The 27,045-nt window shown below is 43.9% G+C and overlaps 1 protein-coding gene across 1 annotated transcript in view; it reads left to right on the top strand.

Moving 5' to 3' along the window:
* The window catches only part of SNX9 (sorting nexin 9), a 105,560-nt gene that overhangs the window by 32,258 nt on the left and 46,257 nt on the right, over positions 1-27,045 (top strand). Inside the window, 3 exon segments of the mRNA XM_082729572.1 lie at positions 16,513-16,599; positions 19,640-19,714; positions 21,136-21,261. Coding sequence (XP_082585698.1) covers positions 16,513-16,599; positions 19,640-19,714; positions 21,136-21,261 — 288 coding nt within the window.

Raw genomic sequence — 27,045 nt, 5'->3', positions numbered from 1 at the left:
TTTGCATTTTGTTGGACTCTGAATCTAAATAAAGTCTGTGTATATTGCATTGGGGATCAGTCTTGTGAATCTCGTAATTTATGGGTTCCCCTATTCCATCCCCTCCCCCGACAGGCTTGCTTTTGTCTTTGAGATTTGTTAGAGAAAATAGATTCTACAACTTCCTACACCTGGATTTTCTTACCACATCGTCATCGCACAGTTGAATATATTCCTGTATATTTCCTATAAGTTGGTATGAGGATTTAGAGCGGCAGTAAGACATAAATTGCTTTTTCAAGTATATTTCGTAACTGGCAGTACTGGCAGTTCTAGTTCTGTTATTCCTTTTTCATTTATTTCGTTTATTACTTGTCCTCAAGTTTCATCCACATTTATGCATGTTGCAAAATTTCCTTCCTTTCGGGCACCTGGGTGGCTCAGTTGGTTAAGCAACTGCCTTCAGCTCAGGTCATGATCCTGTTGTAGTCACTGAATCTAGTCCCACATCGGACTCCCTGCTCAGCAGGGAGTCTGCTTCTCCCTCTGACCCTCTCCCCTCTCATGCTCTCTCTATCTCTCTCAAATAAATAAATAAAATCTTTTTCAAAAAAATCATTTCCTTCCTTTCCAAAGCTGAATAAAGCACCATCATATATGTATGTATATCACATTTTCCTCACCCATTCATCTGTCAAAGGACATTTAGGTTGTTTCCGTACTTTGGCTATTATCAGTAATGCTATAGTGAATGTGGGAGTGCTGATAGTTCTTTGAGATCCAGATTCCAGTTCTTTTGGATAAATACCCAGAAGTAGAATTATTGGAACATATGGTAGTTCAGGTTTTAATAGTGTAAGACATTCTGCGCATCCCCCCATCCCCCAAAAAGAAAATCTCCACATTGATTTCCATAGTGGCTGCACCATTTTGCATTAGCTGGATTGTTTTTATAGAGGGAAACTTTCTATCTGTTACTTGATCAGTTAATGCTACAGTTTGTAAAGGAGGGACAGGATAAATGCCTCATTTTTTTCACTGTATTTACCAGTTTTCAAAATGCCTTGGTTCCCTATATTCTATAATGGTGGCCAATTATTTTTATCATTTTGAGCTCACATATTTAAATAAATATAAATATTAATTAAATATATTTAAATATACCGCAGTCCTTGTCCCTACTGTGGCTCGTACTGTCCCTTATTTGGACAGCGAGCTCCTTTGCGAGTTGGAGCTTTATGTACTTTTGATTAGGTCGTAGCAGGTTTTGCTAGTGTCTTTGATAACGGGTAGGAAAAGATGTTCCAGGCCCATCTTTGTATATTGTTATGGGTTTTGTTCTTGTTTATTTGTTTTTTCTCTTTAAAACCTGAAATCAGCCATTTCTTTATGTAAATCTGATTCCTTTTAATGAAAAATGCTATTTGAAAATTGTATTCTGGGCACTTGCTCTGGGATTCCTCCTTCCCTCCCCTTCGTGTAAGTATTTGGTCCATCTTGGAATTTATATTGGGATAAGGCATGCGGTAGGGATTCACTTTGGTTTGTTTTTTTTGTTTTGTTTTTGGGGTTTTTTTTCTTAAAGATTTTATCTATTTATTTGACAGATCACAAGTAGGCAGAGAGGCAGGCAGAGAGAGAGGGGGAAGCAGGCTCCCTGCTGAGATCATGACCAGAGCCCAAGGCAGAGGCTTTGACCTACAGAGCCACCCAGGCGCCCCACTTTGGTTTTTTGAGAGAGATCTATTTGTTACTGTGTAACAGTATAATATCCTCATAGTACTTTGTTATACTACTGCATAAGCACTGTTATACATGTCTTTGGGACTAGTTGTGGACTTTCTACTTTTTCTAGTCTCTGCTTGTTTTCTTGCTGATTTTTTTTTTTTTTCTAGTGTATTTATATGGCCAAACAAATGTTAGGATCAGCTTGTTCTGTTTCAGGGGGAAAAAATCTGTTCACATTTTTATTAAAATCAGTGAACAAATTGGAGTTGCTATCTCGCTAATCCTGGGGCTTCTCATCTAAAAACATGAGAGGGTTCCTGTATGTGTTAAATTTTTGTTGCATAAGAAAGTACACCCCTCCCCCCAAACTCAGTAACTTAAGACAAAAGAGACAGAATTTTTTTCTTTAGTTCTGTAGGTAGGTGGTGGGTGGGTCCAGTAATTTGGAAAGCCTGGCTGAGGCTGGAGAAGCTCTGAGCGCCCCCCCCCCACAGCACTGGGCTCTCCTCGAAGCCGCTGGGCTGGCCGGGGTGGGTGCGGTCACTGAGGCGGGCAAGGCTCCGTGGGCAAGTGCTTGTCATGCCTTCTTCTGTCATATTTGTTGTTACTCTGTTGGCCAAGGCAAGCACATGAACAAGACCAGAGTCAAGAGGTGGTAAATAGCCTTTACTTCCTCACGTGATGGAGGAATGGAAGTCACGTGGCAGAAGTGGTGTCCCAGCAGGGCAAGGAGGATTTATTGTGGCGGCTTTTGCAAATAATCTGCTGTACTGCCCAGTTCTTCCAGTTGTCTGTCTTTCAGGAACATCGTAAAGCTTTTTCCAGGTCGCTTTCTGCTTTCTGCTCCTACTGTAAATGGTGTCTCCCTCCTCCCATTTTAATCTAGAATTCTTGGGCGGGTGGTACATGTACACAGTTAAAATGGAAATGACATGGGCGTCTGGGTGGCGCAGTCGGTTAAGCTGCTGCCTTCGGCTCAGGTCATGATCCCAGGGTCCTGGGGTCAAGTCCCATGTTAGGCTCCGTGCTAAGCAGGGAGTCTGCTTCTCTCTCTCTCTCTCTGCCTGCCTCTCTGCCTGCTTGTGCGCTCTCTCTGACAAATAAATAAATAAATAAAATCATTTTTAAAAAATGGAAATGATGTGAAAAGAAATCCACTGAGTAATGCACTCCCTTCCACTCCCATCCCTGTAGGTAACCAGTTTTAAAATAATCTGTTCCTCTAGTGCTTTTTGGTGGAAATGCTGCCAAATACAAATATCCTTCTACCTAGGAACAGCACCCTAGGAACAGCAGTGCTGTTCCGTGTGCTCTGTTCCACAGCAGCTGTCCTCTCTCAGTGCTCGTCTCCTTGCAGGCCAGCACCTGCGGACTGTTCCAGTTCTCTGTTGCTGCCTGGTACTCCCTTGTGGGGACAGACTGTGGTTCACTTCACCAGTTCCTTGTGACTAGACGCTGGGGTAGTGTACCGCGCCATCTGTCATAAATACCCTGTGGACAGAAGTGCGTCTAGGGAGGGAAGTCCCAAAATGAGATTTTGAGTCAAAGGATCAATTTATCTCTGTAGCTGTATTGAGATAGCATGTCTCCCTCCCTGGTTTGGCAGAAAATCCAAACATTGGGTAATTTATTCTGTCTGTGAAGCTACAGAGAACCATTACTCATATATATATATACACATACATTCATGGCTGGCAGTAATGTAAATGGTACAGCCCCTAATGGAAATCTGGCAGTATCTTCCAAATTAATTTATCTTTCTTTATGTGTGAAATTGAGCTTTTTCTTTTTCATAGTATAAGTACCATTTATATTTTTCTATGAACTGTTTGTTCCTCTGCCCATTTTTCTGGATTGCTGGTCTTTTTTTGAAGTTCTAGAAGCTCTCTGTATTAGAAAGAGTAACCCTTTGTCATGTAAATTACAGAGATTCTTTCCTTTACACGCTGTGCGATATATGTTAGTGATTTTTTATAACTCTGTTCCTACCCCTGTTACAGGGATCAGCAGATTATGGCTCAGGAGCAAGATCTGGCCTGCCGTGTGTTTTCTGTAAATAAAGTTTTATTGGCATGCAGCTACACTCATTTGCATAATGTGTCTGGTAGCTTTTGCACGAGGGCCACAGAGACAGATTGTATCAGTTGCAAAACTTAAAATGTTTAGTATGGTGCCCTTTACAATAAAAGGTTAATCAACCCCAATTTAAAGCAACTACATCAAATTGTTTAGTATGATGCAGCCATTTTGATACGGCCTTAAAAATAAAAAAAAATCCAGTTAACTTTTCATGTTCATGTGCAATTATGAAGGACCTGTGGGCAGAACGGGCAGTCACATGTGGGCATCAGAATTGGCTGTTTTGCCACGTTACTTGATCATAGTGATGTCTCACACACACACACACACACACACACACACACCACACATGATGTGTGATATGGCCAGTTTGTTGTCACCCAACCAAATAACTATTAAAACACCTTTGTCCAATTGTTCTTAGACACAGCACATACAGAAGCTTTAGTCTGGGTGAATTTGGGTAGAAAGTCTCTTAAAATCATCCGAGTCTCTAGCAGTTTGCTTTGGTTGCAAGGATTTCCTTGGTCCCAGAGCTTTCCAGGACCATGCTTCATGCATGGGATACAGGGAGAAAGGAAATAGTGTGGAAGTGGATCGTACAATGTGATTTATTTATGATGGCTCCTCAGAACTTTTCTCTTCCTCTTGTGATTGTATAATTGCCCTTTGTTATAGTCAGATTTAAGATTATTCTAAATATGTCTTGGAAGTTTATATTCCTATACTCAGTGAATTTCTATTTATATTTCTGTTTGTCTTGGAAATTTCCCTTATTCCTCATCGAATTGATCACTAGTGAAAAAATTCCTCTAAGTGCATCATATTTCAGGAAAACAGATATAAGCCCAGTTTAGGAAAAAACATTTAAAGAACATAACAATTTCACTGGTAGTTCTGAAATCTTCACATAAGAAAAGTTTTCAGCCATTCTTTGTGGCTGCTACAGTTCTTTATAGAAATTTCTTTTTGGGGGAGAAGATCTTTTACTAGAGCAGCTATTAAAATAAAACTTTAACAGAACTTTATCATCCTGACTGTATTCTTGAATAGATAGTAAACACATTGTTTGTGAATACTTAAGGAGACATTTTTTTTTTTTTAATTTATTTGGGAGAGGGAACATGTGTGTGCATGTGCATGCACAAATTGGTGGGGGGGTGGTCAGAGGGAGAGAACCTCAAGCAGACTCCCCACTGAGAGTGGAACCAGATGTGGGTCTTGGTTCTAGGACTCTGGGATCATAACCTGAGCCAAAATCACGATGCTTAACAGACTGAGCCACCCAGATGCCCCAGGCTATTTCCTTTGTAAGGGAGAATTCTGTCCCTTCAAGGGTCCTTCTAGCTATACTGAGAACCAAATTGACGTGAGACTAGATTAACAAGAGGAAATCTAATTTAATAGCATAAACCGGGGGGAGTCCACACAGACGTGGAAATTCCAGTGACAGGCAAAATGAAGGGTATGTGCGCTTCTGAGCTAAGGAGAGGGGGTGGGTCTGGGACTTCCAGGAATTAATGCTCTTCCCAGGGCTTGAGAAGTTGTGTAGATGCTTGGTGATTAGATTGTTGCCTGGCGGTACAGATGGGTCACTCAGATAAAATTTATCTCAACAGATAAACCACATTCTGGGAAAGACCCCCAACTGGATTCTTCTGTGTAGTTAATGGAGGGGCAGAACTTTCTCTTGAGCCCTCAGGGTCTCAGTTCCCTTTAGCTCAGAATAATCCAAGTGCCAGAGTGGCCCATTTCGGGGTGGCCTGCCCTCAGCCCTTACAGTTCCTCCTCTGAAACTTCCCTGCAGTTTCACACATTAAAAGTTGATACGGGGAGTGCCCAGGTGGCCCAGTAAGCATCCATCTCTTGATCTCAGCTCAGAGCTTGATCTCGGGGGCCATGAGTTCAAGCCCCGTGTTGGGCTCCACGCTGGACATGGAACCTAGTTAGAAAGTGTTGAGCTGGTAGATTGTTAGTCCTGACAGTAGGTCAGTTGGGACAAAGTCATCTCCGGAGGTGGTGAGGCAGGTGTGTTATCAAAGGTAGGCCTATGGTAGTCAGGCTTCTAGGGACTCTGTAAGCAAGGTACCCGGCTCCTGTGTCCAGTAGAGCTTGATTGGATACAGAAAGTCAGTGTTGGTTCCCTAAAACTGTCTGGTCCCATCTGCGTCTATGCATGTTTCTCTCAAATATAGCATTCCAGTCTGGACTTTGGTAATACAGTCAGTGTTTCAGTGGTGTCTTGTCATAAGGAGAACAGATTATTACTGAACCTATGCAAATAGATTGCTAGGAACATATAAGAATACTCACTACGTTTCTGAATTCTGGAGGGTTCAGCTAAGGAGAAAGTATAAATGTTTCCCTTTGTACAAAAAGGTGTGTTTTATCAAATAACAATGAGTTGGTTTAAGAGAAAAGGTTTTCTTAAATCTGGGAAAAACAAAACATTTATAAAAAGTCAGCAGTGGTCCAAACAAAAAGTCATAAAGAGTGCCATTATCTTCCTCAACTTAATTCAGTTCCACATGATTAATTTGTCTTCTCAGCTCCCCAGAAATCTTTACCTAGTACTGTTTGAGGAGCTGAAGGTTACCAGATTACTGTTGCTCAGCTTTTTCCATGTGTCTCATCAAAGATGCAGCACTTTTGCAGGAACTTCCTATAGAGGTATCTGAGTTACAAAGTATAACTGTCTGTAAATGATAAGAAACTTAAAAACAGCCATGGTTGAAGATCTGATTATAATTCATTACTGTGCAGTTGACAGGGAAATTTGATTATTTTCGTGACATGCTTCAAGATAATAATGTATCAGGGCATTGTATTTCTAGGAGTTTCATATAATTTTTAAAACACTTATGTTATTTTTTATTAACATGTCTATGTAAGTGCAATGCAGCAGGGTTGAATATCACTTATTTGACAGTGCTTCCCATTTAATTTAACATACCAAATAAACCTGATTACTTTAATTTCTCAAAAAAAAAAATCTTTGAAACATTCTGTGGGCCCTTTGGAACACCTCAGATTATGTGGTCAAAAGACTTTATTTTAGAAATTGTTTTGGGGAAGTATGTCAGAAGTATCCAAAGGTTTGGACAGCTTAATAGAATCACAAGTCATTATGAAGCCATAATCATCCATTTAACCACCATGAGAGTACAAGATTTCAGAGGAGAATACAGGTTCATAGTTGTGAGCAAAATTTAGTTCTTTTCCTGTTAAGACTCTGTTTTCTTAAGTAATCAAAGAGCTGATAAGCATAGGAAATTATTTTGGCAAACAATAGTTGTTTCTTATGCAGGTAAACTTAATAGGTAAAGAAAAACCTTTGTTATATCTTATAGAGAGCAGACCAATAGTTCAAGAGAACTTTGTACTTTGAACAAAGAAAAAAAGAAGTTGTACCGGGGTACTTTTGATACTAAAACTCATTTACTTATTTAAATTTTATCCTCAACCAGTACTGACCACAAATAAAGTTCCTTCTGAAGACTGTTTTTTTCATAAACCTTCTACAAGTTTATTTTCCCTCTTTAAATAACCAGCCCCATCCGAGGACAAAATTATTTTCTTTTTCCCCCAAAAATATGTATTTTCATTCCTCATATTTTTTCTTACGAAAAGCACTTCCCATTTTCCTTGCTACCAAGTTGTTTCCCTTGTTGTTTCCCGTGATCTTGATTATATTTGTTAGAATTCTTTATGCTTAGCAATCTTAATTTCTAGTGGAAACTAAGTAGTACTCAATTGTGAATTGTCATGCCAGAATTCTTTAGATTGGCAGATTTATATTTTTAAAAATGTAGGGTTTTTTTTTCATAATAGTCTTTCAGTAAGGCATGAAGTATGATTACTAGCAGACCTAAATTTATCCTTAGTTTCTGCGTTGTAAGACAGAAGTAGATAAGCCATGTTCATTACTGAATGTTTCCTTATTTTATCTTACTGGAAATGATCTTAGATAATCAGTGAACTTAACTCATCATTGAACTTATTAGTAAGACTTTGAAATTTTTAGGTGATGGAAGATTTTGGAAGCTATTTAAAAGTTTACATATAAACCTTTTTGTTTTTATTGATATCTGTTTAATTTACTTGTTCTCAACAGTTATGCTTAGACTGCCCATAAAACTTGATGAGGCAGCAGACAAAGTCAGCCGTTATTCTAAGTATTTTTTTTCCCTCTGGGAGATTTTGCAACAGAGATACCATGAACTTATTTGACTTTTAGTAAACTAGTAAACAAGCAGAATAAACGTTTTATATTTAACTCTAAATGCATATCTGCTTTAGTTAAACCAGCAACCTGCAGTTAGTTTTAATACCAAATATTGCCCCAGATCACTTGAACTTGAAAAATATTTGGCTTAGTTTCTTTTTTTAGTTTTTTTTTTTTAAGATTTCATTTATTTATTTGACAGAGAGAGATCACAAGTAGGCAGAGAGGCAGGCAGAGAGAGAAGAGGAAACAGGCTCCCTGCTGAGCGGAGAGCCCGATATGGGGCTTGATCCCAGGACCCTGAGATCATGACCCCAGACGAAGGCAGAGGCTTAACCCACTGATCCACCCAGGAGCACTGGGTTAGTTTCCATCTTAGCTTTAGGATGGCCAGTCCTTACAGGTGCTTACTCCAAATCAACTAAAGCTCTTTCATAGGCTCATTTTAGCAATACCATCCGGAGATAGAGAAAATATCTCACATTTACCATGTATGTGTACATGTACACACAAAAAAATACACAGATAAGATACGAGCAGCATCTTAATTTTATTTCCACTATTTGTGGAAAGGACATTACAGGCCCAATTTTTAAATATTTCTCTTTTTTTTTTCCTTCAGTCTCAGGAGATTGTGTTTACATTTCAAAGACATGATAAGAGTTATAATTTCAAGGGATAGAGAATGTTAAAAAAAATTTTTTTTTCTTAGACTTTCAGGGTAATTGCTGTTAATTGTTATTTAAAATTTATCTATATTTTTTAGGTATAGAACAACTAACTACGTTCCAATATCTTGATCTTTTATAATATTACAAACATTTTGAGAGGACTAGGTGAGGCTTGGGGATTGGTAAAGATTGGTGAGCTTTAGCATGTTTCTAGAGTTGCTGTTCTGATTTTATAGAGATTTGATTTATCTATGAAAGACAGTGGTTCCTAATTCCCCAAAGACCTGGATTATAACCTGACACTATCAAGGGATTGGCCCATATTTTAACTAAATTTGCTTCTTTAGCAAAAAATTTACCCTTGGCTTCAGTTAATCTCCAGACACTGGCCTTTCACAGATCATTTGTATAACAGCCAAGGAGAAATATTGGTTGTCGGTTGCCTCAGTGAAGGCTAAGTTGTCAATATAGTCAAGTAATCTATCTAATTACTTTCTAAATTGGGTAGGGCCTTTTGAAAGTAGAGGTAAAAGGATTTTATAATATAAAAGATCTGCAGCTGTCCAGGGGATGCGAATTCTTTCCCAGCAGGGTCGTCTAGGAGACAGCTGCAGAAAAGGACGTTGTCCCAGAATGCCCAAAGCAGGCAGAGGGGTCCCAGAGCCCAGGGGGAGGAGGAGCCAGGCCAGCCTCGGTGCCAGTCTCAGGTGCTTCTGTTAGATTTATCTTCTGGCTTTCAGCTTTTACATGAGCAGCCTAGATGCTTAGAGCCTAGAGATTAGACCAGAAAGATCCCTGTAAACCTTGTAAGGAAAGGGAATTTAAAACAGGCAGATGAGCCTGGATTTTAAGAAGGGGAATTTACTTAGGGTGTAGACATTTATTTTTAAGTCTTAAGGCTAATTTCTGTCCTTTTATCTTGTCAGGGAAGTCCCTGAGGCTAGGCATTATACTGATAACACCACCGAGAGCTCGCTCTCCCTCTCTCTCTTTTTTAATATAGCCAATTTTAAGAATCCATTGTCTGGCCACTGGTGAGTAGGATCTATTAATAGCAACTCAAATTAATAAGCCTTTTAGTGGCTTAAGCAAAGTTGCAAGAGGTTTCCAGAGAAGGGCATAGGTGATGCGGACCCCATGATCCAAAAGCTTTATTCCTGAAACTAGTATGAGAAAGCAGAGGCCCGGGCAGTAAGGATGGTGTGTGTCGCCAGTGTCCCCCGAGAATGGGAGATGTCTCCCGTCACAGGCCTGCTATCTGGAGCACCAGGCAGGTGCTTCTGGAATGGGACTCTCAAGCTCTGATCAAGCAGTGGTGGTTGAGATGACAAAAGTTCCTCTGGGCTGGAACCTCTCAGGACAGTCACCCTGAAGCGGGCACAGCTGGAGAGAAAGAGCGACTCGGATCCCCACAGTCAGTTTGACTGGCCTCCAAGGTGCATGCTCTGGATGGTGGAGACCAAAGAGAATATTCCCACTGGTATAAAGCCAAGCTTTTGGGACACGGAGCAGATGAAAGGAAAATTCTTAACAGCTTTATGTGAGCCTTGGGTCTGCTGGAGCCACGCTGATTCCTGGGAGAGACATGCTGTGCCCTTGGGGACCCTGTGTTGTCTTACAGCATACCTCATTATGCAGAAGCTTCCTTGAAGTCGGCAGGTGACCTAGTGTCAGTCTACCCGGTTCTGGGACCAACTTCTATCACAGAGTCTTCTTGAGGGGCCAGAGCTCCAGCAGCTTTTACGTGCTCGACCCCTGCCCACTCATTTTGTGCTTGCACTTCCAAGATGTCTGTTGGCAACAGATGATGAAACGCAAAGGAGAACAGAGACCATCTCTGGGAGGAAATAGATCAGGAACCAACTAGACCCAGATTCACTAAGCCCAAAGAACTAGTTCCACAAACATTTTCTCCTGCTAATCTAAGTTTAGAAAGTAAGAAAAGGGCTCTCACCAGCCTTCCTCCAACGATTCTGCAGGTAAAGATTCCGGGAGGCTGACATGGTTAAGAAATGTCACCTTCTGTGGCTGCTGGTCACATGTCCCAGGATCTCCCAGTTGCAGCTGTGTCCAGGGCGCGAGGTGGCCAGCGAGTAAAGTATCCTGCCAACTATGCCGACTGTCCCAGACAAGAACTCCCGTCCCTTTCTAGGGACATTCCTGTCCTTCTAGCTGGACTGGAAGAGGGAGTAACAAGAGAAAATGAAATTTAGTAGCATCCGTACAGGGAATCCACACAGGCAAAATGAGGCATCTGTGTAGCCGGGGTGCAGGGGTGCCAGACAGACTGGGTTTGTCCATTTGCCACCGACAGAATCCGCAGGCAGAGAAAGGAGCCGAGGTAAAAACAAGGGATTGATTTCACTGAGCGCCCCCAACCAGGAAGACGGCACTCTAGCATCTGAATGTCGGTCTCCAAAGTGCAGAAAGTACTTCCAGGTTTATAGAAGGAAACTGGGGGGCAAAGGTGGCTGGGCCCATGCAGGTGGGCTGTGAAGGCCCCACATGTTGGGGCCAGGCATGTGGGGTCTTACTGGCTCAGGACAGACCTTATTGCTGAAGGGGGTAGTTTTGGTTCTCATCATGCTTTGCCCACAGGGTTTTTTTGTTTTGGTTTTTGGTTTTATGGTTGTTTTTTTTTTTTCTTTTGCCTGAGCTAAGAGATAAGCTGAACAGAAGAACTTAATCAGTTAGAAAGTTTGAGGTCAAAATGCAGGTGGTTGAAGTTCTCCTTCAAATAGATTGTTCTGGCCTAAGGAGACAGGGCCAGGGGTCTGGGGCTTCAGGGGAAAGGAATTTACTTCCCAGGGCATGAGAAGAGTGGATAACCTCGTAATTAGATGGTTGCCCTGCTGTCCGGGTGGGTCACTCGGATAAAATTTATATCTGCTGATAACCGTCTTTCTGGGAAAGACCCCCAACTTGGATTCTTCTCCGAAGTTAAGGGAAGGGCAGACCGTTCTCTTGACCTGCAGGGCCTTGATTACCTTCAGCTCAGAATAATCTTCATGCTCACGAGGTCCATCTTGGGGGCGGCCTGCCCTTGGCCCCTGCATTCTTCGGAAATTTTAAGAGCCACCTACCCAAAATGAGATAATCGATCCGTGTCCTCTCGGAAGGAGTTTCTTAGCGTGGTTGGCCGCCTGGGACCTCAGCGGTGCCCTACTTTAACAGTTCTAATAATGACCCAGGGGGAGCTGTGGACAGCATGCATTACCAGGCTCTCTGAGGACTGTGGGCGGGAAGGGAGAAGCAGTAGTTGGGTATAGTTGAGGATGGCTTCAGAATTCAGAAAACTTAGTAGGTTGGAGCAGTGGCTAAATCTAACAGGATGTTTTAGAGGGGTAATTTAAATAAGTTTCTCTGTTTGATGCAGATTAACAACTGAGCAATTACAGGCCAGGATTGAACTGAAATCACAGATTGTTATAAACTGAAAAGCATTTAAGTCTTAATCATTTACAATAAGGACAAATACATCTGCGTATATTAAGGCTATAATAATACTCTGAGTCTATTAAATGAAGTTCTTTTTCTTCTGATGGTCTGGATAGTTGTGTAAAAACAAGATAGAGGAAGGCATTAACTGTATACGATTTCACAGAAAGCAAACGGCATGCTTAAGTAAAACGTGCTTGGCATTTGAGGGGCACCTGGGTGGCTCAGTTGGTTAAGTCTCTGCCTTTGGCTCAGGTCATGATCCCAGGATCCTGGATTTGAGTCCTACATTGGGCCTCCCTCCTCAGTGAGGAGTCTGCTCCCCCCCCCTTCCCTCGGGCTCTCCCCTGTCATGCTCCCACGCACATGTGGGCTCTCTCTCAAATGAATAAATTTAAAAAAAAATTTTTTTTTAAGCAAGCTTGGCATCTGAAAAGGTGAACTAGTTACATAGAAATATCACATGCAAAACTTCAGTTGTCAGGGGATCTATCCATCCCTTGAAATTTTTCAATTTAATTTTTGAGTGTCTCTGTTTTTGAAGTGAGAGGGCTACATTGCTGAAGATTTACTGCTTTTCCCCAAGATTTGATTGTGATTTACGTAAACCCAGAGAAGCAGATGCTTAAGGATGAGGACCTGTCCTCTACATTCTGACCCCCACAGGAACTTTCTGCTGCCAGGTTTTTTGTCATTTTGAACTGTTTAATTCTCTTGTTCACTTTAGGTTCTAGTATTTTGTTTTGCAGAATTGGAAACACAGTAGTGTACTTACTATATCCAGTGTTAATCTTTTTTGAAAATGTCTTTTTTTTTTTTTCTTTAAAGACTTTATTTATTAGACAGAGATCACAAGCAGGCAGAGAGGTCGGCAGAGAGAGAGGGTGGGGGAAGTAGGCTCCCTGCTGAGCAGAGAGCCTGATGCGGGGCTCGATCCCAGGACCCTGGGATCATGACCTGAGCCGAAGGCAGAGGCTTTAACCCACTGAGCCACCCAGGCGCCCCTGAAAATGTCTTCTTAATAAATTCTTTGGTTTGGGACTATTGGTTTTTATCAACTTGGACTCCCTCTGTTGTGCGTTGTGTGATAGAATCTGAACTCAGCTTAGGCATGAAAGGAGAGCCATTGACTCTTTATCTGAGAGCAGGAGAGCAGCCTTAGGCTTCCTCAGCGATCTCTGCAGGATTACCATTCCACTCCACCAAAGGTGGACTTTCTCCATACCTCCGCTGGTTAGCCACTGGTTTTCTTCAGGGGAAAAGACCCATGCTCCCCAGCATTTGTATCATTTTCTGGGAAACAGTTCTGATTATCCCTGTTTGGATTATATGCTTACCAGTGGCTTGGAGTCAAGCAGGAAGTTTCCAGAAGGAAGGGATATGGAGCCCACAGATTTTTACAATGTGGTCAAGGAGATTGAATACTTTGGGAAATATGTGTTAAAGGGTGATGGAGTATCCACACACCATGTCTCTTCCAGTGCCTGGGACATGGACAGCTTTGGATCTGCTGATGTCTGTTTTACTGTAGCTAAATAATGGAACTTGGGTTTAAGATTGCTGTCTATTACTCCTTCACCTTTGTCTGTAAGACTTTTTGGTATTGGCATTGAAGAGATTGCTGTTGACAGTATGTGTTCAACACCGCGAATCCTGTTCCCTGCTTCCCAGGAACCGTGCCGAAAGTTAGCTCCTGAAAACACTTGAGTCATTTCTCAAAGTGTAGCCAACACAGGGGAAAGCAATATCAAAAAATGGACCCTTTCTCAAGGCCATATGAAGCATAGAGGAACTGATGGGGGACCAGAAATGCAGGTAAAGGGAGACAGCGCCCTGAGGATTTCCATTCTAGAGGCTTCCAGGCTAAGCTTGGTACGAGTGGTTGCTCAAATTTGTTTTCTGTTGACATGTTACGCTTATTTGGGGATATGCTTTTTAACATTTTTTGTTCTCTAAAATTTCTCTCAATTCTAATTTTTAAGAAGCCTCTCTAGGGTTCTTTTTAAGGCTTAAATCAATGTTTACACAAACCTACAATGTTTATATACATTTTTCCATGGCTGAAGTTCAGTAATATTTAAATGTGGAAGGGAGTTTCCAGTTTTAGTTTTTAACTTGTTGCATTAAGTTGTGCATTTGGTACACAAGAGGACTTAGAAATCTGTAGTGGTTTTTAGTTGGATTTAGCTGCATTTAAAAAACAAATTGTTAGCCAGGATCCCCAAGGAGCAATAACTAAACGACAGGTTACTCATCTGGCCCTTGTGTGCACACCAGGCCCTTCCCAGGAAGTCTGCAGTCCCGGGGGCCTGCCTGGCCCAGGGACCCTCCTCACCGGCCTCATACATTTATCTGCATCTGCCCTCCATGCATGAGATTTGAGATTTGGGTGACGTGGTTTTTTAAAAATACCCCACAACATGTCCAGCGGAATTGTATCAACTTTTTCAGCAGTAGGAGAAAGGCCCATGTGCTGACCCCTGGAGTTCTCCATGCCTGCAGCCTACCCCCTACACCCCCCCCCCCCGCCCTTCCCAGCCTCTCAGGACGAAGTCCCGGAAGGCCAGGAGCGATGATGCCCTTCTGTGACTGACAGACCGGACCATTTGTTTCTTTCTAACATTTTGTTTCGGAAAAAACCTCAAACATGTAGAAAACTCAAAATCATTTTCCATTAAACACCATCAACCTGGCGCCTGTAAACAACATCTCACTCTCCCTTCTTTGTTGCACATTCATCCTACAGTCCGTCTTCTTATTTTTGATGTATGTCAAAATAAATTAGTATTTGGAGGTTTGGGGTTTTTTTTCTTAACCTTTTTCCAGTAGCTATGAATCCTTCCTCCTTGTTCTGAGGATTTCAGGCATCATTAAGCAAGTGTGGGGCGAGTGCACTGGCAGGCAGGAAGGCCTCCAGTCCTGACCGTGTGGTGGGTGTTCAGTAAATATTTGTTAAATGAGTGCAGGTCCATTGGTCCTATTTGACTAGCTCTGTGATATGCCTGAACTTGCCACTTAAGGACAGTTATATTTCAAATAAATTGTCAGTTTCCTAGGTACATGTTACCTCCATTGGGTAAGATGGACCTTCTCTAATGAGATAGTTCAATGAAAGACAATTATTTAGAATTTGAAATGGATTAAAAATTATATCAAGTACTATTCGTAAAAATTTTAGTTATTTTTGTGAGAAAGTGAGCACGAGTTGGGGAGGGAGGGCCAGAGGGAGAAGCAGACTCTTCACTGAGCAGGGAGTCCAGTGTGGGACTCGATCCCAGGACCCTGGGATCATGACCTGAGCCAAAGGCAGGTGCTTATTGGACTGAGCCACCCGGGTGCTCACAGCAGCGATCGTCTCGGAATACGCACATAGTGGTGTTTGTAGGAATCGTGTGTCCGGGTTGAGGCACTCCACGAGGAGCCTCTTGAGGAAGAGGCTAAAGGAGCAGCCCCACCTCCCTTCACCCAGAACAGCTTCCCTTTAGTCTGTTTTCCACGGAATTAAGATTTTATTGTAGGAAAAGTTTGAAAATCCCAGCTGTTAGGCTAGCTGACCAGTGTGCACAGCCATGTAGGCCATTGTAGAGTGGGTAGTATTCTAGCGGAAGAACCTAAGTATATCTTGCTCCCTGGATCTTATATTCTGAGGTGAGTTGGCTAGGGGTACAGCTCTATTAAATTCATCCCAGTGGCTCTAGATAATAGTGAGCATTCTCACGGCCAGGGAGTCATCGGAACACGTGTGCATCTTACATGAGTGTACGCATGAGTGCATCTGTGGGTTCCTTCAGTCCCTGAGAGTGAGTGTGCCTGGATTGAATGATCTCTGCTTTCACTTCTGACCTCTGTAAGGAACGGGTGTTGGGGTGCTTAGGTGGCGCAGTTGGCTCGGCGTCTGACTCTTGGTCTGGGCCCAGGTCGTGATCTCATGGTCTTGAGGTCTGACCCTGTGGTGGGCTCGGTGCCTGGGGTGGATCTGCTCGCAATTCTCTCCCCCCTGCCCCTGGCCTCCCACCTCTCAAATAAATCAAAATCTAAAAAAAAAAAAAAAAAAGAATCAAACAAAAGTCACACTTCCTTCCCCCGCCCCGCCCCCACCTTGGTGAAGTGGGTGTGTTTTGAGACCATTTTGAGAGCTCATCTCTGAAGGTGGTGTGGGCAGCTACCAGGAACCTTCCCCGTTTCCACAACAGAGTGGGGGGCTCTCACTGTTGGTGTCCTCTTTCCTCACAATAGGGCTGATGAATCATTTTGGTAATATGTCTTCCTTTATTTCAGAACAACCACAGCCACAGTCATGAGCATGTTTACAAAGTGTATGATAGAGATTGTTTGGTTTTTACTGTGAAGTTTACATTTGTAACTTCCTCTGTTCGTCTCTGTTCCCAATAGGCGCGGGTTATGTATGATTTTGCTGCTGAGCCCGGAAATAATGAACTGACCGTTAATGAAGGAGAAATCATCACAATTACAAATCCGGTAAGAGGTTTTAAAAAAATCCGATGGTCTCTTAAGGACTCATTTTTAGGATTTTTTTTTTTTTTAATAAGTTGATCTTAAAACCCGCACAGATTTTTGCCCTGTTGTTTATGAAGTACTGATGGTAAATAAAAGTTAAGCCCCCAAAAGGTAGTCGGATGGGGTTCCATCAGGCAGAAATGGAAAGAGATGTCCCGGTCAGGTCTCAGCCTGATCACAGGTGGCGAGATGGGAACCCATTCTGTGTTTCTGGGAAGTCGCAGCTGTGGCTGACGAACGACAGCCTGTGAGCCAGGTGTATAGCTGAGCCCTTCACTTGTATTCTTGGTGGGTTTTCTGCATGACCTCTGCGAGCTAGGGCCTCCTAACCTGTGTTGTACAGAGGAGGGTAATGAGACCTAGAGGACAAGCACACTTGCCCACGATCATTCTGTTTGTAAGTGGCAGAGCAAGGACACATCTGTTCGACCTCTGAGCCTCTGCTTTTTCTCTCTGCTGGGAACACGGCATGTAAACAGGCATCCCAGTAGCAGACAGCCTAAGAAAACTGGTTCTCCAAGTCCAGTCAGACAGAACCTGTGGGCCAGGATGTAGACCTTGGATTTCATTTTTAAGTAGCGGATTTATTTAAGGGTGTTCTCGTTGATGTTACGCTGTAACATCCCCTTGATGTAAGGGCACATCTCATTGATGTGGTGAGACTTGCATTTCTGGATTACTCTGGCACAGGCGTATCGAATGGACTGGTGTGGCTGGAGCCTGGAGATCCCCCTTGGGGTCATAGCAGCAGGAATTGAAAAAGCAGAATACAGGAGGCCTTGCCGAGTGGAGGACTCGATGCCAGATGCCAGATTAGATACTGTTGGAGAGAAAAGAGGCAAGGATCCCGGAGATGTTGGCCTTTGGCCTAAGTGAATGGTGAATGTATTAAAGTGCGTGAGTCAGGGAGAAAAGCTTCTCTGGAAAGATTAAATGAGTTTACTGTTACATATGGGAAGCTTGAAGAATGGTAAATAATGAACTCTTCCCTACAGCTTTGTGTCAGTTTAAAAATGGAAATGCGGAGCTGGAGGCAAGGGCTGGGCCTAGGCTGGCTCTGGGACACCTCTGAGAGTAGTGTGTGAAGAAGGTTGTGGGGACAGGCGGGGACATGGGGGGAAGGGAAGGAGGAGATGCAGGTGTTCTTCCAGGTGAGGGGGGGGGACAGGGAGCTGGGGCAGTGCAGAGACCGGGAGGGAGAGTGGGGCGCGACCAAGAGAGGGCGGAAGCTTCTTGATACTGGAAGTATTTTCAAAACCTTTTCTATATGTTTTAGATATAAAAAAGAATTACTGGGTAAGAAAAGTATATATAGTTTTAGATAATATGCTAGGTGTGTGTTAGTAAATAGGTTGTATTTTTAATCATAAGAGAGATTAAAGATTCTTTATCCCTATGACTTTTTTAAATGAAGAAATAGTCTTCATTTCTTGGTAGAATAGTATTGGCTTTAAGTTGTTGTTATGCACAAAAATGGACAAAGTTGGGACTTGAAGTGATTTTTATTTTTATTATTTAAAAAAAAAAATTTTTACTCATTTGAGATAGAGACAGCATGAGCAAGGGGAGAGGCACAGGGAGAGAGAATAGCAGACTCCCCGCTGAGCTGGGAGCCTGACTCGGGGCTCAGTCCCAGGACCTGGAGATCATGACCTGAGCCAAAGGCAGACAGCCAGCCATCTGACACCCAGATGCCCCTTAAAATGATTTTTTAAAAAGAATATGTTATCGGGGGGGTCCTGGGTGGCTCAGTCAGTTAAGCATCCGACTCTTAGTTTAGGCTCTGGTCATGATCTCAGGTTCATGGAATCAAGCCCCATGCCAGGCTCCCAGCTGAGTCAGCGTAAGATTCTGTTTTCCTCTCCCTCTGCCCCTTCTCCTGCAAGCGTGTTTGCTCTCTAAATAAATAAATAATAAAATCTTAGCAAAAAAAGTGTTATCTAGATTCAGGTAATTGAGACATGATTTATGAACTTAAGACAACTTTTATTTTAAGGTGAAAAAGTAGGACTTTGTAGAGATAATAGATTGAAAAGTGGGAATTCCAATATTTTATAATTGAACATTGTTTATCCAGAAGATCAAAGGAACCATGGATCAGTTAGCTTTCCCTAGGTAACAGGCAATCCTTAAAAGAACAACCATTTGTTATCTTGCTCAGGAACCTCCAGATTGGCTAACCCGAGCTCCCTCCCATGTCTGCAGTCAGCTCTTGGGGCAGCTAGGGGTTGAGTGCTTTCACACGTGCTACTCAGGTGTCTGGTGGGTCCCCTGCTGAAGGTTGGCTGGCCTGAGGTGGGGTGTTCAGGAGACCGGGCCTTCTCTCTGTCTTCTGCAACCCACGTTATTCAGCAGCTCTTTTGGAAAAAGTGTGCAAAGCCTCTTGAGGCCAGACTCAATTCACCCATATTATTTCCACCTCATCTCGTTCTGTTGGCCACAGGGGTAACAAAGGACAACACAAATTCATCCCACAGAAATGGGGGTGTCATTCCGCTTCTTGACAGTTGGGGCTATCAGCCATTTTTTGTCATCTGCCCCCAACCAGTGGATCGAGAGGAATTGCACGTGGACGGCACTCTTGTCTATTGAATGGGCTACTTTTCAGTCTTTGATCACTTGTTTGATTTTTCTTCTTTTTAGATGATGTCATTTTCTGGAGTAAAGAGAAGCCTTAATTATTTATAACTTTGAGGGCACCTGGGTGCCTTAGCAGTCCGTTAAGCACCCAACTCTCAATTTGGCCCGGGCTGTGATCTCGGGGTTGTGAGATCGAGCCCCGTGTCAGGCTCTGTGCTCACTCACCCTCGCTCGCACACACTTCCTCTCTCTCAAATAAACCTTTTAAAAAAGTGTTTATAACTTTGAACAGTGTTACCTCTGCAGTAATAAAGAGCTTAACATTAATTACTTTTCATGTATAAAAACGCAAAATTCCTGTAGGAAATTTCAACTATAATGTCATCTTTTTTTCTTTTCTTTTCTTTTCTTTTTTTATGAGGATGTTGGTGGAGGGTGGCTGGAAGGAAGAAACAGCAAAGGAGAACGCGGGCTTGTTCCCACAGACTATGTTGAAGTAAGAACTTACTGTCTTACAGTAATTAAACCTGGTCTTTCAGACATGTTTTTATGAATTATGGAAAGTAGCAACTTCATTTTTAATAAAAAAATTTACGCTGTAAAAGTAATATGTGCTCATTATGTAAAGTGTGAAAAATATATTGAAGTAGAACTAAGAAAAAAATATTACCTGTAGACGCAAGCTCCAAGGAGTGACTCCAGGTATGTAGATTAAGTCCCTTCTGTTATTCTGAATAAATGTCCGTATTTTTCCTCTTTATATTGTGTAATCGCTGCTGCCAATAATACTGTTTATATTACAGGATTCATTTACAAAGTTTAAAAAAGATTTCTTTTGAAGTAGCTCCCTTTGCTCTTTGCTGGTTTAGGCCCCATCCCTCAACTCCTTCTCATTTCCCCATAGAGGGTCTTGGATGAGCTCCCTGGGGGCTGCTGCCTGGCTTAAGCTCTGTGCCCCTATAGGCCAAGCAAGGCTAGTGTACCCGCCCCTGGAAGGAGCCTCCCACCTGGGACACACCCACTCAGCTGACAACCCCACTCTGAGCAAATCTCCCAGCGCCCCCTGCTGTTTGCCCGCAGGTCGCTCAAACTCCATCCTGGGTCCCTAGTCCTGGTCAGCTTGCCTCTCCCACTTCAGGTGACCAACCAAAACCAAGGTTGCCTGGTGCCCTGTGAGTGAAACAGGAGTGAGATCAGGAACAAGGTGCCTCTGATTTCCCTCCAGCAGAGGGGAATGTTGCCCAGGGCGGGTGTTGACCTGGGCGCTGTCTGCCTGTTGTTCCTCGTGGAGACGAGGGGTGGGGAGTTTTGAACCCTCTGGAGAATCTGATGAAACTGTGGCCCTTCTTCTCAGAAATCTGTGTGTGTGCCTGCACCCCGAGCTCACCTGTGCAGTTCCAGAGGGCTCACAGGCCCCTGGACTCAGCCCACCGCTCTTAGGTTTTTGTCGTGTTTTACCTCTGTGCACTGTGTAGGCAGGATCCTAAAAATGGACAAGAGGGGCGCCTGAGTGGCTCAGTGTGTTAAGCCTCTGCCTTTGGCTCAGGTCATGATCTCAGGGTCCTGGGATCGAGCCCCACGTCGGGCTCTCTGTTTGGCAGGGAGCCTGCTTGCCCCCCTCTCTCTCTGCCTACCTGTGATCTCTGTCAGATAAATAAATAAACTCTTAAAAAAAAAAAATGGACAAGAAAGAGAGAAATCTGAGGGTTTAAGATGGTGCTGGCATTAATTGCATTTCCTAGAACTCTGCATGCTTCTGGAAAGGGAACATTTAATAGAGATGTTCAAAGGCTTACTTACCTTTTAAGAACATAAACCCCTTTTCCGTAGTAGATCACAATTTTTGCTTGTCTTTAGAGGCTCTAACTCTGAAATGCCCCTAATCTTTGAAAAATCTATGCCCTTTCTAATATTCAGATTTTACCCAGCGATGGAAAAGACCCATTTTCTTGTGGAAACTCAGTGGCTGACCAAGCCTTCCTCGATTCTCTCTCAGCAAGTACAGCTCAAGCCAATTCGTCAGCTGCCAACAGTAACAACCAGGTGAGTCTCCTGTTCTCTGGCTGGACTGAGAGCAGCACATCTGTGAGGGCTTGTGGTGCGTTCTCGCGGGTGCCATTCCCTGACAGCGTAAAGTAGCTGGTAGATGTCTGTGTGGCATTGCTGTGGGGCATTAACAAAGAACTTGCCTGTTAAACTGGCTAACGCCTGTTTCTAAAGCTGAATATGAGAGAGAATGCAGGGTGTTCATTGAGAGTTGCTTCTAGAAGTCTGGCATGATATGAACATAGACACTATGCGGTGCAGATACTCTCCCAAGCAGGGGGAGGAAAGGCAGGGTCCCACACTCAGGCGATGAGTGTCAGAGCTCTGGCTGAAACAGGAAATGACTTCTCTGACCTTGGCATGTTTCCTACACTCTCACAGTCGCAGGGCAGGTGAATGTGGCCGCAGATCTGGTGCTCAGTGCTCAGCACTGCCGTTGTGTTGCCTCTAGGAAATTCACAATTGTGGAACGATTTGAGAAAATTACACTGAAATTCGGCATTAATTTTAATGAGAGTCTGACCATCTTAGATGACTTTACCTAGTTCAGTTATTGTTAAGGGATTACCTTGGGTGAGCGGCAACGAGGAAAGTCAGAAGATGGAGAGCAAAATGTTATCACTTCCTACATCTTCAGAAACAAATGGGCTTTAGGGGATGTTATTTCTTGATATTCTTTAACTACACAGAAGGTTTTAAATTATGTGAAGCCTCACAGTCCTATCACTTAATAATTATTTGCTTACAGAATGTTTATATTTTAACCATCCAAGAGAGTTTATCCAAGTGCTTTTGCCATATATTAACTGTAGATTTTATACATTTTTATTTATTTATTTTTAAAAGATTTTATTTATTTGAGAGAGATAGTGAGCATGAGTGGGGGGGAGAGGCAGAAGGAGAGGGAGAAAACACTCCCCACTGAGCAGGGAGCTCTGACGTGGTGGGGGTTGAGGGGATTCAGTCCCTGAATCCCAAGATCATGATCTGAGCTGAAATCAGATGCCTAACCCACTGAGCCACCCATGCGCCCTGACATTATACATTTTTAAATAGCTTTTGGTGGACATTAGAATAGAATAAGCAAAGGAATCAGCAAAGGAGGCAAAAGGTGGACGAACACTCACCCTGTCTTAACTCAGGGACCTACGCCTGCCACTGTCCAGGATGGACCGAACCACTCTGACCACAAGTTCACCGTCCGGCTCTAGTCTTGGTCTGTTACGAAGCAGCTTCCTCGGCATTTAGACGTAGCAGCAGGGACCGAGTAACTTAAGTCAAAATGTGTTTTCTTCCAGGTTATTTAGAAAAAAATAAAACGAACTTTTTGAGGTGGATTTTACTAATCCATTCTACTATTAAATCTAACAGATCCTTTAAAAGCAAAGAAAAAGTGAACTGAAACTAGAACTAACAAAATACAGAAAGCATGACCATAATTAATTAACTGAGCATTTGGATTTAATTTAAATCAAGTAAAAAAAAATTTTTTTTGAACAAGAGTAGGTGGGGAGAGGCCGGGGGAGGGAGAAAGAATCCTGAACAGGCTCCACACCCAGTGCGGAGCCGTGTCCTACAGCCCTGACATCATGACCTGAGCCAGATCAAGAGTCAGGCGCTCAACCGACTGAGCCATCCAGGGGCCCCTTTCTCAAGTAAAAACAATTTTAATAGCCATCTGTGCTTTCAGTAATTTGGGATAGAAGAATAATTTAAATAGGCCAAAATGGTGATATGTTTATAAATACCATGAAAAATGTCACGAATGAGAAGCCAGGCAGGCATTTTTAATTGGTGGCTTTTCAAAATTTTGCTGTCAGGTTTACTCATTCTTTCATTCTCTGAATGTCAATAGGAAAATGCTATTTTTGTTCCAGAGATCTGCCTCTTGGGATTTTCTCATTGCCCCAGCAGTATGTTCTCTCCCAGACATCAGTTTTACTCGGAGGGCAAGTGTGTCAGCAGGGCCTGCTCTGGCCCTCCCCGGTCAGGCCCCGCAGGGCGCACCCCCTTGCCCCGCAGCGCGCCGCTCACTCGGAACCAGCGCGCCTGCTCTCCCAGCGCCGGTGTTTCTGAATCTGGCCTTCTCCCCGCACAGGCAAGCTGCAGACAGCCAGTACACATAGGAAAAGACTCATTTGCAGAGGCCACTGTTAAATGGCCAGAGAATTAAATTGTTTTAAGGCCGAGTTGTGAGGAAAGGCACGCGCAGGTAGGCGCTCCAACGCGAAGCTCGGGGAAGGATGAGTTGAAGAAGCTTCTGGAAGGCAGTCTGCTAACGGGCGTTCGTACTGAAAACGCGCGCACTCTCTGACCTGGCAGTGGCTCGCAGAGCCGGGAACACAGCCTCGCGGGCAGAAGCTTCACCACGTGCAGTTCCAGCAGCGGGAGGCTGGGACACGCGGGTCACCCGGAGGGGCCTGGCCAGGCAGAGCCCGCGGCCGCCACGCAGGGGGGAGGCGGCTTCCTGGGGGAGCGCGAGTCTCCACCGGGATGCAGCCATGTGGGCGTGTGGTTGTTTCCAGAGGCACAGCACTGGGGATCGTGTTACCTCTCCCGGGCTGGAGCATACACACGCCACAGACGCCAGCTGCAGAATATTCAGGAACGAATCATCGAATTCCCAGTGTTTTCTTAATCAAATACAGATTCTGAGTTGCACGAGGACTACCCCCGCAGCGCCTTTAGAAAGGCAGAATCGTCTCTAGTGGTTCGCGTTGGCTTCCCTGTTCCTTCTGTCTGGGGTTTTAGAGCCTCAGGGGCGACCCACGTGGGCGGCAGGGCCACCAGCTCCTTCAGGGACATGTGGACAGTTGTCCCCGTCTGGATTTGCACCCGGTTCCCCGTGTTTAAATCACACCATCACTTTGGTTCTGAAAAGCTGCTCACGGTAGATCTTTCCGAACCTCCTCCGTGGCTGCCCCCAGATTGTGCATTAATGGAAGGTTCTGGGAACCCAGACGTTTCCTCTGGAGGTTTGGGAGAGGCTTTTTCTGTCTTCATCAGATGCCGCAGGAACCCCCGAGCCGGCACCAGCTGCTGCTCTGTGCCCTGTGCCTCATCCCCGTCCCCAGGAGGCTCGGGTCTCCGGCTTGCAGCGTCCTCACCCTGAGCTGTGCGCTCTGCCCTGGGGCCGGACGGGGTCACGGGCCTGAGCCTGGGGGTCACACGTGGGGGGACAGGCTGGCTTCTCTGTCTCAGCCTCTGGAATGGGAGGATTGGACCCCTCGTAGGAAGTGCTGTCAGCACACGAGAGACCTTCCGTAGATACTTCCCCTTCCGGCCTCCCCGCCGCCCTTCTCCAAGGGGGTCTTCCCGAGGCCTCAGCTGCGTTCGCTCCAGCCTTTCTCCCTCTCCCCCAGCCACGGAGACGTCTCTCCAGTCTTGAGTTTTCTCTTCAGTTTGCTGCATTCATGGCTTCTTGTTCTGGCCTTTCCCCCACAAAACTGGCTTCTCTTTCTCACCTTCCTGTGTCATTTCTCTGGAATGTTCTTACCGCCCTGCTCTCGTTCCTCTGTGAGACCCTCACGGGGACGGTTTCTCACGGGCCTGGCCTGCGTTCCACAGATGGGGAAGGGCAGGGAAGCATGGCTTCTCGAGCCAGGACTCCTGCTTCTGTGTGACTCGGCGGGCCCTGTCGCTTCTCTGCCTGCAGATCCTCATCTGGAAACTTCCACAGGGCGACAGGAACACACAGATGGAGAGACGGCTCCGGAGTGTTGGGAGCAGTACTGGGTACTCAGCAGGGCTTCGTAACTGTTTGGTTTGGTATCCTAGATGCCACTGCCTCTAAAATAAGACATTCAGTGTGTCAGCTGTTTGCTTGAGAAACTCTTGGGGCTGCCTCATTGCCTCCTGAACCAAATGACCAATTGCACATGTCCAGGGAGTGACCTGTGGGATAGGTCATCGTCCTGTCAGTGATCGGACAGACCTGGCACGGTGCACGGTGGGGAAATCATGTAAGAAATTCAGCTGCACTTGTATGACCGATAATTTCCCAACCTCGGTGGTATTGTTCTGACCCCCCAGCGTGGCCCCATCCTTCTGCGTTGGGCTCCAGCCAGACGGGCCCTTCTCCAGATGTGCCCCGTGCTAGCCGCCCTTGACTTTGCATCTCTTACTCTCTCCTCCAAGAAGGACGGAATGACTCGTTCTGCCTTTCAAGTCTGCACAGCCCCCAAGGTTCAGCTCCAGTACTGCGTCCCTTATGAAGCCTCGTTTGGTCTTTCCTTCTCTCGATTCCCTTAGCGCTATTTCTGACTCTTCCAGCAAATTATTTATGAAATTGCCAGCTTGGTGAGAAGCAGAGATTTTTGTCTTTTTTTTTTTTCCCATTCCCGTAACCTGTAAGAGGCGTCGCACCTAATCGTGTTCCGCGCACGTTGGAATGGTGTGTTGTTGTCCTTCCCTAAATCCATCAAAAGTATACCACGGTGGAAAATGTTATGAGATGTAGCTTTATGTCCCAAACAGGACATAAAGCTACCTATTTTAAGACTTTGTGCTAACAAAACAAGTCAGCGCTCTAATACAAATACTTCCCACTTTTTAGGACAAATTAATAAAATAAGTTTTCATTTCCTGTATTTAATTCATTCAGCCTGAATTCTGTCAGGAGAGGTAGTGTCGTTCTCAACATCTGCCTAGGGCTAGGAACCGTCTAACACCTCATTCTGCCGTCTGCTGGTTTACCCAGTCAGAAGTGGTTCATTCCCTTACAGGAAATCCACTGGGATTGCTAATTATTTTAAACCATTTAGATATTAAACAAATGCTCAAAACGAAGTGGGTATTTAGGGAAATGACATCTTTTTACTCAGAGATTTTCAGTGTAATGATATTTGTTATGAAGGACTTTTAATTGGTTAAGGGATAAAGAAGGCAAGAGTAATTTTACATTGGAACTACATTTTGCTTTCTCATTTCTAAAAAAAAAAAAATCCATTTTTAGGCCACTTTAAGGCTGTCTTGTAATTCATTTAAAAATAAATCAGCAAAGGAATGCTTTACATGGGTATTAAGTTTGCTTATTATTTCATTATCTCAGATAAGATCTGTAATGCCGTAGACTTCTCACGATTGCTTGTTGAGATTTCCTCTTTACAAAACCCTGTTGGAAAGGTTCTCTCTTTCTCCGTACCCCCCAGACGAACCCCTTTTAATGGGTTACAGGGCTTTGTAAAGAAGGCTGTAGACCTCTGTCTAAAGGATTTGCTGACATTTTTCTCTAGAACTGCATCAGGCTAGTGATACTAACTTTCCATGCTTTTTTGATCTGGGATCCTTGCTTTACGCGTCTAGGGAACCCTTCCAAAAGTACATGCTGTGACATTCATTGTTGAGGGTGGTTTGTCATTGTTGTTTGTTTTTGTCTAACAGGAAACAAATGACAAAAGGGAAGGGTTTGTTGTGTTTTTTACCTGAATATTGCTTTGATGAGGGGCCGGTGAGCATTGTTACAACACAGCCTGTCATCAGAGGTGTCCGTAAGCCCATCTCTCATGGCCTTTTATTAGACCCATCTGGAAGCTGCTTGTAGCATCTTCCTGTTTGGGACATAAAGTTACCTATTTTAAGACTTTGTGCTAACAAAATAAGTCAACGCTCTAATACAAATATTTCCCACTTCTTAGGACAAATTAATAAGTTTTCGTTTCCTGTATTTAAAAAATAGATACCTGCGGTTGACACCGATGGGTTCAGAATGTGAGTTAACAAAGGGTTTGTTAAACCAGTTAAGCTTTTTGGGTCATTTCCAATCAGCACAAACAGGTTTAA

Source organism: Mustela nivalis, assembly GCF_964662115.1.
Source record: "Mustela nivalis genome assembly, chromosome: 5".
NCBI lineage: Eukaryota > Metazoa > Chordata > Mammalia > Carnivora > Mustelidae > Mustela > Mustela nivalis.
Note: the sequence above shows the minus strand (reverse complement) of the source record. Positions and strands in the feature narration are given on the sequence as shown.